This window comes from Taurulus bubalis (assembly GCF_910589615.1).
Source record: "Taurulus bubalis genome assembly, chromosome: 17".
Lineage (NCBI taxonomy): Eukaryota > Metazoa > Chordata > Actinopteri > Perciformes > Cottidae > Taurulus > Taurulus bubalis.
In genome coordinates, this window is record NC_136605.1 from 11,721,842 (window position 1) to 11,736,127 (window position 14,286).

Consider the following 14,286-nt stretch of genomic DNA (forward strand, 5'->3'; position numbering starts at 1 on the left):
AGACAAGAGAAATAAATAGACTGGCTAAAGTAGTAAATCAACTGGGAATCAATACTGTAACATGGCATAAACCTTTAATCTATCAATTATCAAGTCAGTCAATATGTTGCAAGTATAGGTACAGAAAAATAAACATGGTGTCCCACCCAAGGAAAGGCGGACAGAACAGGCACATTACACAATATATCCTACAGGGAGATACAACAGTGCCACAATACAACCTTGGAAATAATCCTTGAAACAGTTCTCTACTGAACAAAGCATATAGTGTGTATATATATAACTTATTTGCATCACTTCATTTTTAGGCACATTTCATTGTCCATGTGATGTAGAATACAAGAATGGCAAATACACTACTCAAAATGTTATGTTTTTACATGGAAACTGGTCCATACAAATAAATAAGTAAAAATAAATAACAAGACACAGGTCTACAACTTATGCATAGCTTTTCTATAGTAAAGACAATTATCGTATTTGCAATGAATCCATGTTTTATTTCATCTTTATTCAATTTGATGACATTACTGAATAAAATATCAAATTAATTATTTTTAGCACTACATATTAGCATCTGTCACTACCCCATTTCTTACACCATTGCTTTTTCAATCAGGGTTATGTAATTGTCTGCCTGCCACATAACCTGTCTACTCTCATGAATAGAATACTATCAATCACACAGAAAGAAAAACGTTCACAAATATGTATTGCTAAAACAATTAGATAGTTTAAAAACACACACACACACACACACACACACACACACACACACACACACACACACACACACACAAAGATGGCATGGATCTCCTCAGACTGCTGTAATATAGGAGTAATGTGTCTCTGCTTTTCAAGAACCGCCTCACGACTCTCACACACTGTCCGAATGAAAACTATTTGACCACCACAGATTAGGCCTGAAGCAGCCTACATTTTCTTTGCCCCTCTGAGGCTGAGAAAGGGAGATTAGGTGAGGATTAGAGCCCACTGGACCAGCTGGCCGCCGAATTCATCCCTAAAATATCTCAGGAATGTCGATACCCTTTCTCATGTCGGGTAACATGAAACCTGATGGCGGCGCTGTTTCATGCCACCGCCACGAGCAGCAGCAGCCAGGTTACTAGGTAAGAGCTGTAACATTGTACTCCAGCAGGTTGGTGCAAGTGCGGGCAACCTGCCGTTTAGACTCCTTTTAGAGGGGAAAACGTCACTTTAATACAAGTAGTCTATGAATAGGTTAATAGGCATAAAGTGACACAGATGGGATTAAAGTTATCTTTTAGATAATATAGGGTATTTGGCGGAGGTATTTTCTTTTTGTCAGCAGGAGGACTGCTCTGCTTCAGCGGGCTGAACTGGGGGTTTCTTCGACTTTGTACAAAGGAGTATCTGTCCGCTCTGCTGCAGGTGAATAACTGCGCTCAGGTAATGTAACACGAAACTCAACCATGTGACCAATGGCGATTTGAAGAGTACACGAAAAAAAAAACTGCTTTACATAAAACACCAACGAGAAGAGTGCAGTCGAGGATGTAGATATAAGTATTGGATCCGAGCTATTTCAGAAGCACGGCTTGTGTCTGGAGATGTTACCTCTCGTTTGCATTGGACTAAACCATTTGTTGCCGTTTCCTTTTTGACAAGGTGAGGCGGAAGCGAGGAATCCACCTGCTCGATGTTTCCCGTTTTGCTTCGAGCACCTGAAAACAACCTGATCAATGGTATACCTCTATAACACAGCTTGTGGAAACTTTACCCAACAGCATATTGCAATCTGTATTAGAAGTTATAATAATTATGATAATAATAATAATAATAATATCGCTGCAAATGAATAGGTGTCGAACACTAAAGCGTTTCAATGTGCTATTAATAGTTTATGATGTGCCTGTGGTCTGAGCAGGTTTAATGGTGATTCAACATCAGGCTGAAATGTGTGACTCAATGGCTGAATGGTGTCCCTGACTCAACCTGGGAACAAGGATTTAGTGTGTCAAAGAAATAAAGGACACTTGGCTTTACATTTCTGACATTAATGTGTCTTCAGCTGTTCAAGATGCATGGGCAATAAATCCACGCAGTGAATGCTGGACTCAATGAAATGGACCCGAGCTGATGCCCCAAAGCCAGAGTCTGCCCTCACTTTGCCCTGCTGGTCACGGGTAGAGATGGCAGCGTGTCTGGATGTGCTGGTCATGCCTGGGGTTTTGGTCAGGAGTGTTTTACTGCTGGTACTGAGCAGTAATCCTGTGTGGGGTGAGTCAGTAACCATCCCTTCATCCTCAACACAACCACACAAATAAGACATCTGACCACACCTACAGCACACACACACACACACACACACACACACACACACACACACACACACACACACACACACACACACACACAAACACACAATTATATCCTGCAATGATAAATAATACAAAATGATTGGAGACATTCCAGAGCAGATCTGAAACATGCACAGGTTTGTTATCACGTTGTATGAACATTTGACTAAGAACTGACTTTAAAAAAGACACTACCATATGAGAAGAGTATATTTACATCAGGTTGTATCTTATCAATAATTAAACATACAAAATAATCCAATTTAACAATCCATTCGGCTTTCTCGTTTGAGCATGGCGGCTCCTTCCTGTCACCATGCTTCTTCTTATCTAGTTGTACTTGTGTCCTTGCAAAGTTTACTATTTGCCCTGGTGAATGATTGACTCATAAGATGGGTCAAAAACACAACCTTCTTAATAAAATTATGTTTGTAATGCTCAAAACAATTCAAAAAACAAAACAAGACAATAGTAAATGTTCCTTTAAAAAAAAAAAAACATATTTCAAAGAAACATAGTTTGACTCAGCTGACTGAGAGCTGCAGCACACTCTGCATGCCTGAGCTTCTCCTCCTCCTCCTCATTCCCTCTCCTGGTCAAGTAGTTGCTATTTAGTTTCGTGATGTCACTGCGTGATCACATGGCTGGTCATGGATAAAATGGCAACAGACTTACGAGACATCTGGTGTGTAGCGTTTTGTGTTTGTTGCCTTCAAAGTGCACATAAGGCGAATAGCAACTTCGGTTTTGCCGTTGGTTCCTAGTTCTTTTCTACTTATGTTTCCATTGCATGAAAAGAGGTTTCACTTTGAGCTGAAGGAATCACACTACCTCCTTTAGTTTGTCAACTCAGAAAGTCAGTGACATTTATTTTTGTCATTTTAGTCTTATGATCATTAGTTACAGTAAAACCTCATTACTAACATGCAAACACATTGTGCACCTTCATTCATCTGTGTGTGGATGGTTTTTTTCAGTGACTGTGCTGAAAGGAAAAATTTGACATTTTGAGAAAGATGCTTATTTGCAGAGAGTTAGATGAAAAGATGAATACCACTGTGTGATCTCCACAGTAAGCCTGTAGCTGAGCCAGCTGCTGGTTAGCTTCGCTTAGCAATAAGACTGGAAATAAGGGGAACAGTTAGCTTGGCTCTCTGCCAAAGTAAGACAATCTGCCTACCAGCACCTCAGATTTCCACTAATGGAGACGTTATATCATTATTTGTTTGAACTGTATTAAAGTTGAAATGTAAAAACAACAAGTGACAATTTTACGGAGAGTTATGTACTGGCCTACTTCCTGAATTACAGCAGTTGGATAACTGCTGGGTGAGCTAACATGCGGTGCCCTGGTTACTGAAAAAGCACAAGTTTACATGCGCTCGTCCATTAAAACAACTGGTCCTAAATCCTAGATTATTATTTACTATTTAGTTAATAGGTTACCAGTTACCAGCAGTTGGGAAGCCCATACTCAATTATGTTTAGACTGCAGAGAGTTTGCATTGTTCCTGATGTTTCTGCTCCTTTCACAGGGAATTCTACTGTGCTTGACCATGACATCCGTTCTAATAACACTGCTGTGAGTAAATCACCTTCATCATGACCACTAAATTACACCAGAACATCTTTTATTTCACCAGACTGACCACTGTCCTGTAATTCTCCACTTGCAGGGACCCAACATTGCAGCTATCGTGGCCCCCACGGTGACCCTGGGTGTTCTGGCCATAGTGTTGGCTGTGCTCGGCTGGCTCTTCTGCGTGGTGAAAAAGAGAAGACAGACTGAAGGGACGTACAGACCCAGTGCGGAGGAACAGTCTGGTGCGAGCGGCGTGGCGGTACCAGATGCTCTAAAGTTACCAAAGGAGGAAAGACTCATTTGAGATTTTGTGCTTTATGTTTTTAGAAAATCTTGTACGGATAAAAGCTGCAAGCGTTTGCATAGCGTCGCTCACATGTGAGGAGGCTCACTGCCTTGAGCTGATCAACGGTAGAAAAATCTTTCCAAAGTTTAAGAGGACAGATTTGAGCTTTTATTTCAACAAGCACTGAATAGTTCCTGCATGGCACCATGGGAAAATGCATCTGGATGTCTGGATCGAGCCCATTTTAAGAACAATTGAACATTTCAAGGAGGTTTTGAACATTTCCTCTGCACCAATGATGCTTCAGTATTTTATCACCACTAATCATTTTAGTTTAGAGATGTTTATTTTGTTTCAGTTGCCACTTACTATGTACAAGTACTTGATTTGATTCAGTCTATTATGAAATACTGTCACTGGCAAAATCAATACCAATCTTTTACCTCAAACCTATTTTTTGTTTTTGCTACTGAGTTCTGATGAGTCCATTGTATCTTAAATCAACACATGTTTCTTAGCCTAATAATAATTAGTGCAATTAAACATATTATTATTACAGTACACAAACTCAATTAATTTTATAAAAACAGATGTATGTTAAAAATGAGGTTATACTGAGCAATTGTTTACACTTCAAGAACTCAAACTAATTTAAAGTCACATTGTTTCACAATCATTTCAGTAGCAGTGCATAATTTGACATGTGATCAAGCAGATGTTTTACAATGTTACATGTTTATTTATGCTTTTGTAAAATAAATGGTTGAAAAAATAGTTGAATAATTAAACTTCACAAAACCATAAAGCATCTCTTGAGGACCTTTTCTAATGTAAAGTTTTCCTAAAAATGGATGACGTTACTAAACATATGATTATAGGCACAGTATGTAATTCTAGGCAAAATACAATTTGGGTATGAAGCAGGAGAACCCTTGATAAACATGTGTATTTATCATATCCCAAATAATCTATGCTTTGAGAAAATATGTAAAAGTCCATAACTTTGTTGTCTTTGGCTGATAAAACAGCAGATAAGGAGTTCTGCTTCTGCAACACACTGCAGGAACTGAAACACTGAAGCCTTTGTTACTCTCCCTGGAAAGTGTATTTATAAAGTAATGAAGAACTGTAGACAGACTAATATGTTAAGTTCACGTATTTTCATAAATAAAAAAATATTTGGACTCTGGAGAAAACTATTTTAACATTGACTTACTATATACGCTGTTATTCTTTTGATTAAAAAAATGGAGATAACTATCAACATCCATATTCATTTGTACAGTCATGTTGTGTAATTAGCAAGTTAATACATTTACTTTCTTAAATTCAATCTCACATTTATTTAAGAAGATCGACGTCTCCTCTGATTCTAGTGAACTTCTACCGCTGCACCATCGAGAGCATCCTTACTAACTGCATCACAGTTTGGTATGGCAACTGCTCTGCCTCAGACCGGAAAGCTCTGCAGAGGGGACTCCCTGCCATTGAGTCCATAAACCTTCAAGCGCTGCCTGCGGAGAGCGCACAGCATAGTCAGGGACCCCTCACCCCCGCCATGGCCGTTTTGCCCTCATCCCCTGGGAGGCGCTACAGAAACCTCCGTTCAAGGACCAGAAGGCTCAGGAACAGTTTCTTCCACTCAGCTGTCAACACCCTTAACACTGCACCACGGTGACAGCCCCCCATCACCATCACCAAACACCTACCATAGATATGTGTGTGTATATAGATATATCTATATATAGATATATCTATATAGAATGTATATATCTGTTTATACCATCTATACGTTTATATTGTCTACACCATATTATCCACCACATTGCACTGCACCTTAACTGCTTCTTTTGCCCTCTGGTTAGATGCAAACTACATTTCATTGTCACAGTACTTGAATATAAAAATACATGTTGAAATTAAAGTAGCAGTAGTAGTTTTTTGGAATACTGGATTGACTGAAAAGACGGCTACAGCTCAATACAAGATTATAACGCGTGGATTCTCTCTGACTATACAAACATGCCATTAATCAATAGTTTTCACCACCATCATATGTGCATTATGCTTTACACACCATATTCAGATTTAAGCTGACACAAGCAGACTTTTTAGACTAATTCTCCTACAGGAAAGTGGTTTACAGGTTATTAAGTATTCAGTATTTAAACGGAAGAATCCTTTGAAGAACTAAAGCATTACAGACCCTATGAATCATGATTTGACCCTCCTACGGGGCCGGGCCCTCAGGTTGAGACCGACTTGGAGTGCAGTAAGGCCTGTGGTAACGTTCAGATCACACATTAAATGAATCAATAAAAACTCAGAGGCAGTAAAGTGGCCTTTTAATCTGATTTTATTCACCTTCCAAGCTCAAGGCTTCACAGTTAAAATCACTTCCACAAGGCAGTGACAGGACAGATGGAAGGATGCCAATAATTCAGTGCATTCACAACATACAAAAACAGTTTAAACTAAAACTTGACTAGCTTCAGTACACACCAATGTCCAACACTAGCGCAACAGTGATCTAAATGGTTTCTCATTCAGAGTACGGCAGACTGATTTAATTCATGATTGGGAGGGATGAGAGGGATGGAGTTGGGGGATGGATTAAATTAGGTTTGGCAGCTGGACAGGGTGAGCTTCTAGGCCACTTCCTCCTCTCCATCTTCCTCAAACTCGCCCTCCTCAGCGGTGGCATCCTGGTACTGCTGGTACTCAGACACCAGGTCGTTCATGTTGCTTTCTGCCTCGGTGAATTCCATCTCATCCATGCCCTCACCGGTATACCAGTGGAGGAAGGCCTTACGGCGGAACATGGCGGTGAACTGCTCGGAGATGCGCTTGAACAGCTCCTGGATGGCAGTGCTGTTGCCGATAAAAGTACCGGACATTTTTAGGCCGCGGGGTGGGATGTCACAGACGGCGGTCTTCACGTTGTTCGGGATCCATTCAACGAAGTAGCTGCTGTTCTTGTTCTGCACATTCAACATCTGCTCATCGACCTCCTTCATGGACATGCGGCCCCTGAACACGGCAGCCACGGTGAGGTAGCGGCCGTGACGTGGGTCACAGGCAGCCATCATGTTCTTGGAGTCGAACATCTGCTGGGTGAGCTCGGGCACGGACAGGGCGCGGTACTGCTGGCTGCCTCTGCTGGTGAGAGGGGCGAAGCCTGGCATGAAGAAGTGCAGACGGGGGAAGGGCACCATGTTGACCGCTAGTTTACGGAGGTCGGCGTTTAGCTGGCCGGGGAAACGCAGACATGTGGTCACCCCGCTCATGGTGGCGGACACCAAATGGTTTAGATCTCCATAGGTAGGGGTGGTGAGTTTAAGTGTGCGGAAGCAGATGTCATAGAGAGCCTCATTGTCAATGCAGAAGGTCTCATCTGTGTTCTCTACCAGCTGGTGGACAGAGAGAGTGGCATTGTAGGGTTCCACCACAGTGTCGGACACCTTGGGGGAAGGCACCACGCTGAAGGTATTCATGATGCGGTCGGGGTACTCTTCACGGATCTTGCTGATGAGCAGAGTGCCCATGCCGGAGCCAGTACCGCCACCCAGGGAGTGAGTGAGCTGGAAGCCCTGGAGGCAATCGCAGCTCTCAGCCTCCTTCCTCACGACATCCATGACAGAGTCCACCAGCTCGGCTCCCTCGGTGTAGTGGCCCTTGGCCCAGTTGTTTCCAGCGCCACTCTGACCTGTAGTCAAGCGTATCACAGTTCATTGATGCAGGAAACGCAAATAATCTATTTCCATGGATGTGAGAACAGGTACATGTTCACATAGCTTACCAAAGACAAAGTTGTCGGGTCTGAAGATCTGTCCGAATGGACCGGACCTGACTGAATCCATCGTACCCGGCTCCAGGTCCACCAGGATGGCCCGGGGCACATACTTTCCTCCTGAAATAAGGCCAAATAGCATGTTGTCAAGCATGTTGAGCAGGATGCGTTCAATGTAAAACACAAACGTATTTCTCATGGAAGCAGAGGAAACTTACCGGAGGCCTCATTGTAATAGACGCTGATTCTGTCTAGCTGCAGATCGCTGTCTCCATTGTAGCTGCCAGTGGGATCAATGCCATGCTCATCACTGATCACCTCCCAGAACTGCGACGTGGAAGGAGATGAGGGCGCGCAGATGTTAATATAGGCCAAGAAAATAAAAAAAAATTAAAGAATTACACGAATAATTGAATATAATGAAATTAGGTAACAGTTTCCGTGTTCCCTTAAATGTAACATTAAGATATTAATTATTTAAATGAATGCAGGTTGGTGGAGCGGTCTTTTAGTCTAATAGGGAGTAAAGGTAAAATAGATCATAAAGGAGGAGGGGGAGGGTAGGCTACAGCTACATGCGGTTACATTAGTACTAAGCTTACATTACTAATACCGTCAATCCTTCAAATAATTGCTTTCAGCAATCGACAAAAAAGTGGAAAACGCCAAACAAAGAGATGACGGAGCATTGGGTTTATTCCGGAGAATACGGGGAGGCGATTCTCGCCTGCTCAAGTCTCACCAAAATGACAAAGCAAACAGAGAAAAGGAAATCAGAAGAATACCTTAGCTCCGATCTGGTTTCCGCACTGGCCGGCTTGCAAATGCACAATTTCGCGCATTTTGGACAATTGGATACGAAGATCGTCGACTGAATGGCACACGGAGAAGCAGAGATTCAGGGTGTGGGCTCTTTCCTGCAGTCGGTCATCCGGGATTAGTTTGCCCCGCCTCTGAGACCGCCTACTGGGCGGAAAACGTGGTGCAACGTGACGTCATCGTCATGGTAACCAAAGACCGGAGGAGAGAGGGAGGGACCAAGACTCGTGGAAATGGCGGATAGGGTGCGAGGGGCTGCATCAGTTATCAATAAGACTTACACACACACACACACACACACACACACACACGCACACACACACACACACACACACACACACACACACACACACACACACACACACACACACACACACACACACACTGCAGTTTTGACAGTGTTGTCTATAGTAAAGACCACAAGTTCACTAACACACAGCATCAATTAGCAAAGGCTTAAAAAATATCTCAACTGGAGAATGAGGAATTCTTCTGAAAATACAAACTTGGTATTATCAGAATCAGAACCATTTATTGCCATGTTTTCACATACAAGGAATTTGACCTGGTGGGAGGTGGGTAACATTTAGAGTTCAATAAATGGGAGCATGAATATTTACAATTTAATCTACAGTAGAATATAAAATTAAAGTTAAAATAAAGTGCATGGAATGTAAGTGTTATGTGAAAGTGACAAGTGTAAAGATAAAGTGTATTTAAATACGAGGTGTGGAGGGATGTGCAGGGGAGTGGCGAGGAAATAGTCTCGGGGTGACAAAGTCAGTCAGTGGGGGACACGGGCTCTGTTGATGAACCCGACTGCCGACGGGAAGAAGCTGTTTGTGTGGCGTGAGGTCTTGGTCCTGATGACTCAATGATGGCAGTGTAGAAGTGTACCATCATTGTCCTTGGCAGGTTGAATTTCTTCAGCTGCCGCAGGAAGTGCATCCTCTGCTGGGCCTTCTTGGTGATGGAGCTGATGTTCAGCTTCCACTTGAGGTCCTAATGATGGAGCCCAGGGAGCGGAAGGACTCCACAACGTCAACGGGGGAGTCACACAGGGTTAGAGGGTGGGTGGGGCTGCCGTTCTTTCTGAAATCCACAACCATCTCCACTGTCTTCAGAGCGTTGAGCTCCAGGTTGTTTTGGCTGCACCAGGTCACCAGGTGGTCAGTCTCCCACCTGTAGGCGGACTCGTGCCCACCAGAGATGAGTCCAATGTCCACGAACTTCAGGAGCTTGATGGACTGGTGACTGGAGGTGCAGTTGTTGGTGTACAGGGAGAAGAGCAGAGGGGAGAGACCGCAGCCTTGGGGGGAACCGGTGCTGATGGTCCGAGAGGCTTAGACGTGTTTCCCCAGCCTCATGTGCTGCTTCCTGTCAGACAGGAAGTCTGTGATCCACTTGCAGGTGGATTCAGGCACGTGCAGCTGGGAGAGCTTGTCATGCAGCAGAGACGGGATGATGGTATTAAAAGCAGAGCTGAAGTCCACAAACAGGATCCTGGCGTAGGTTCCTCGGGAGTCCAGATGCTGGAGGATGAAGTGGAGGGTCATGTTGAATGCATCGTCTACAGACCTGGTAGGCGAACTGCAGGGGATCCAGGGGTGGGTCAGTGAGGGCTTTGAGGTGGGACAGAACAAGGCGTTCAAAAGACTTCATGACCACAGAGGTCAGGGCGACGGGCCTGTAGTCATTGAGTCCTGTGATCCTAGGTTTTTGGGGGACGGGGATGATGGTGGAGGCCTTGAAGCAGGCTGGTGCGTGGCATGTCTCCAGGGAGTTGTTGAAGATGTCTGTAAACACCGGAGATAGCTGATCAGCACAATGCTTCAGGATGGAGGGTGAGGCAGAGTCCGGGCCCGCTGCTTTGCGGGGGTTCTGCTTTTTAAGAAGCCTGTTGAGAGCCAGAATAGAGAGGATCGTCACTGGGAGAGGGGTGCATGGGGGGGGAGGGGGGTACAGAGGCATGAGCCCCAGCTGGGCTGGGGGAAGGGGGCTGATGGTCTGTGGCTGGTTGATGGAGCTCTGGGGGATGGCGTCAGGACTGCTCCATTGTCTTTCAAATCTACAGAACTCTTTCAGCTCATCTGCCAGACGGAGGTCATTCATAGAGTGGGGGGTTTTAGGCTTGTATGGTGATCGGTCTGAGACCTCTCCAGACAGAAGCAGAATCACTTGCTGAGAGCTGATGTTGCAGTTTCTCAGAGTACAGTGTATCTCACTGTATATTGTGAATGCTTTTTGGTGTCATGAGATTTGCATGTTCAAACAGGGAAACATTAATGAAGAAAGAGCCGGTTGTGCAGCCATGTAGGTCCGTTACACCAAGAGCCTACGTTTTGATCATCAGCACATTCCTTTTGATCAAAGATGTGCTCTACTTCCTTTAAAAGCACTTCATAGTGACTCCTTTAGAACAAAGGCGGAGAAAAAAAAGGGACTTTTATAGTTATATAAGAGAAAACTATGGGATGGGCAAAGAAGATTATGTGCTTCCACATTTTGTGCAACATTAAACTGTTTGCATTACACAAATCAAAAGGTTATCTTCCAAAGTTACAGGCTATTTCGTACAAACGTCCCTATTTTTGTTACCTCCCCTCCACTGCAGCTCAACAGAGAAACAAAAAAAAGTTGTGTTTATGAACATATACTTTCAGCCATTCAGCCACTTTTTAAAGTTGAAGAAGTTGAACACTGAAAAGACACAATAATGCACATTGTTTTTAAGATTTGGGATCAAGAACACCTAATAAATTATATTATGCTAAAAACCTTTGCACCCATGTGCAGCCATCCGGAAAGTATGAGCTTCGTTTTGCTTTGAATTGTCACTTCTCTTCAGAAAAAAGTAGGCTTTCAGCTCAGATATACACAGTTGTTTTATTATTTCACATTCTGTCTTTCTTGGATTCTTTCTGTCAGAGAAGGAGACGGAAAAAAATTCTCTGGTGCATAAATGTTGTGCGTTATTGTGTAAATCGTCAATAAAACCATAAATGATGTGACATACATGCATATTCATAGTCACATAAACATATATTATCACAACCAATATTATTAATAACCTGTCTTATATACAATGCAGTACATTAGCAGACGTTTCAATAGGTTACTTGTTAGTAACAAAACATCCTTTCTTTCCGAGCCGGTTTAGCCGGTCTGTTTAAAAACTCCCTAAAAGATATATAGAAACCTTCATGTGAACACAGTTGGGCAACAGCGCTGCAGTAAACTCACTGATGTATGAAATAACTTGCAGAACATTGTTTTGACCTGACCACCCTCTGTTTGAATCCAAAATTGCTAACCACACGGTAAATTAATAAGTAAGCTAAAAACGTTTGCTAGTGTGCTGCTAACATGGATGTCAACAATGGAACGTTCACACACACACACACACACACACACACACACACACACACACACACACACACACACACACACACACACACACACACACACACACACACACACACATATCCCGAAATATGACATTCCAAACATGCAGTTACCAACCAGTTTCAAGCTCTCCAACAACCGGCCAATAGGGCTCTATTTCCTGTTTCCCAACGCGGCTACGTACAGTGTTGTTTCACAGTGCTGCATGATTTGAGTTACTCCCACAAAAGTCATGCACAGGAAAACCAAGAGCATTTGCCACTTCATGTCAGGAACAATAGCCAGACTGTCTGTGTGCTCTGAGGCTGTCAGGAGACAAGTTTAATGAGGCACGCGGAATTATTTGATAGCGGGGAAATCATTAAGGACTTAAACTTGGGGACTTATGCTGGTTTGAACTGTGGATTTACTATATTGTACATGATAAGCTGATGATCATGTCACTCCCAGAGGATGATCTCACATGCCCAATATGCTGTGACATCTTTACAGACCCTGTTTTGCTGTCATGTAGCCACAGCTTCTGCAGGAGCTGTCTGAAGCGCTGTTGGGAAACAGGGTTACGTGAGTGTTCAGTATGCAGGAAAAGAGCCTCCAAGGCCAGTCCTCCCACCAATTTGGCTCTGAGAAATGTCTGTGAAGCACTTTTGGAGGCCAGGAGGAGTTCAGCTTTGGTGGAAGAGAAGATGAACTGCAATGTGCACAGGGAGAAGTTAAAACTCTTCTGCCTGGTTGACAAACAGCCTATCTGTGTGGTGTGCCAGTCCTCCAAACTGCACAAAAGTCACGACTGCTCGCCCATAGAAGAGGCAGTGCTGGACTGCAAGGTAAGGCAACTAATTCAACGGGTTTCCAGACTGAGTATACAAGGTGACGCCTAAAGCTAGAATGCGGCCCCACTGGTCGGTTGTGATTGTGATCCACAGTCGTATCTGTATCCAAAGCACTCAAAATACTGAAACATTATGAAGCTATCTGATCTCTGCTGACTGAAGCCGGCTTGATTTCCAGGAGGAGCTTGCTTCATCGCTCAAGAACCTGCACGATAAAGAGGACAGCCTCAAAAGAATTCTCATGACCTCTGCAGACATGTTCAAGTCCATCAAGGTAAATGTGTTGAGATGACAGGAGTTTTGTTTCTGAATAATAATTTTAAAAAAGCTGGTCAAATAAACCACAATTTGCATTTATCTCACTCAGAGTCAGGCACTGGAAACACAGAGACTGATCAAGGGCCATTTTGAGCAGCTCCATCAAGTCCTCTACCAAGAGGAGTCAGCTAGAATAGCTGCCGTGAAGAAAGAGGAGGATGAGAAGATTGCAGAAATGAAGGACAAGATTAAAGAACTTTCAGCAGAAGTGCTGTCGCTCACAGAGACCATTTCAGTCATACAGGAGCAGCTGAAAGAAGATGATTTGATCTTGTTGAAGGTTCGCACAGTCATGTACACATCAACTTTTTAAATCTCCGGCCCCAAAAGCTTCCCACCATGACTGTGTTTTTTTATCTGTCTATTTCCCAGAATTTCAAAGCCACTCAGGACAGGTAGGTTAACAAAGTGGCGGATTTACAATCTTTGTGTTGATTATCACATATTCTCAGCGTAAGATACAGTATCTGTTCCATCACAGAGAAAAAAGCATCGCTCTGGGCTCAGACAACATGTCTGGGGTACTGATTGATGTGACCAAGCATCTCTGCAACCTCGAGTATAAAGTCTGGGAGAAAATGCTGGACCATATTGACTACAGTGAGTAGATCCTAATATTTCTTCAGGTTCGGAGGCCGAAGGAGTAGAATTGTACAACCCTTAATATGTCAACCTTTCTGCTTGTATCCTGTCTTTTAGCTCCTGTGAATTTGGACCCAAACACAGCACACCCCTGCCTCATCCTGTCTGATGACCTCACTTCCCTCCACTACTCAAAGCAGCACAGCTGTTGCCCGGACAACCCCGAGCGCTTCCACATCAGCGCTGAAGTGGTAGGCATGGCCGCACTGGGCTCAGGAAGCCACCACTGGGTTGTGGAAACCGGAAGCAATCAGGACTGGCTCCTAGGG

At 43.5% G+C, this 14,286-nt stretch overlaps 3 protein-coding genes across 3 annotated transcripts in view; 2 read left to right on the forward strand and 1 right to left on the reverse strand.

The window, feature by feature from the left end:
• The first annotated feature begins 1,301 nt into the window (after nucleotides 1–1,301).
• Nucleotides 1,302–4,271, forward strand: crb3a (crumbs homolog 3a). Its single transcript, XM_079233602.1, has 5 exons — nucleotides 1,302–1,431; nucleotides 1,651–1,727; nucleotides 2,054–2,270; nucleotides 3,838–3,924; nucleotides 4,019–4,271. Exons 3-5 carry the CDS (start codon nucleotides 2,091–2,093, stop codon nucleotides 4,226–4,228), a joined length of 477 nt encoding a protein of 158 aa, XP_079089728.1. The 5' UTR covers nucleotides 1,302–1,431; nucleotides 1,651–1,727; nucleotides 2,054–2,090; the 3' UTR covers nucleotides 4,229–4,271.
• Nucleotides 4,272–6,555: 2,284 nt separating this feature from the next.
• On the reverse strand, nucleotides 6,556–8,859 carry tubb4bl (tubulin, beta 4B class IVb-like). Its single transcript, XM_079233148.1, has 4 exons — nucleotides 8,786–8,859; nucleotides 8,219–8,327; nucleotides 8,010–8,120; nucleotides 6,556–7,916 (listed from the first exon to the last, which is right to left on the reverse strand). Exons 1-4 carry the CDS (start codon nucleotides 8,840–8,842, stop codon nucleotides 6,859–6,861), a joined length of 1,335 nt encoding a protein of 444 aa, XP_079089274.1. The 5' UTR covers nucleotides 8,843–8,859; the 3' UTR covers nucleotides 6,556–6,858.
• A 3,796-nt stretch (nucleotides 8,860–12,655) lies between these two features.
• Nucleotides 12,656–14,286, forward strand: part of LOC306750070 (nuclear factor 7, ovary) — a gene marked incomplete at its 5' end in the record, with an annotated part of 3,487 nt that continues 1,856 nt past the window's right edge. Inside the window, 6 exons of the mRNA XM_079233460.1 lie at nucleotides 12,656–13,051; nucleotides 13,236–13,331; nucleotides 13,425–13,655; nucleotides 13,748–13,770; nucleotides 13,857–13,975; nucleotides 14,075–14,286. The exon at nucleotides 14,075–14,286 is cut by the window's right edge and continues 1,856 nt beyond it. Coding sequence (XP_079089586.1) covers nucleotides 12,656–13,051; nucleotides 13,236–13,331; nucleotides 13,425–13,655; nucleotides 13,748–13,770; nucleotides 13,857–13,975; nucleotides 14,075–14,286 — 1,077 coding nt within the window. The remainder of the gene's footprint in view (nucleotides 13,052–13,235; nucleotides 13,332–13,424; nucleotides 13,656–13,747; nucleotides 13,771–13,856; nucleotides 13,976–14,074) is intronic.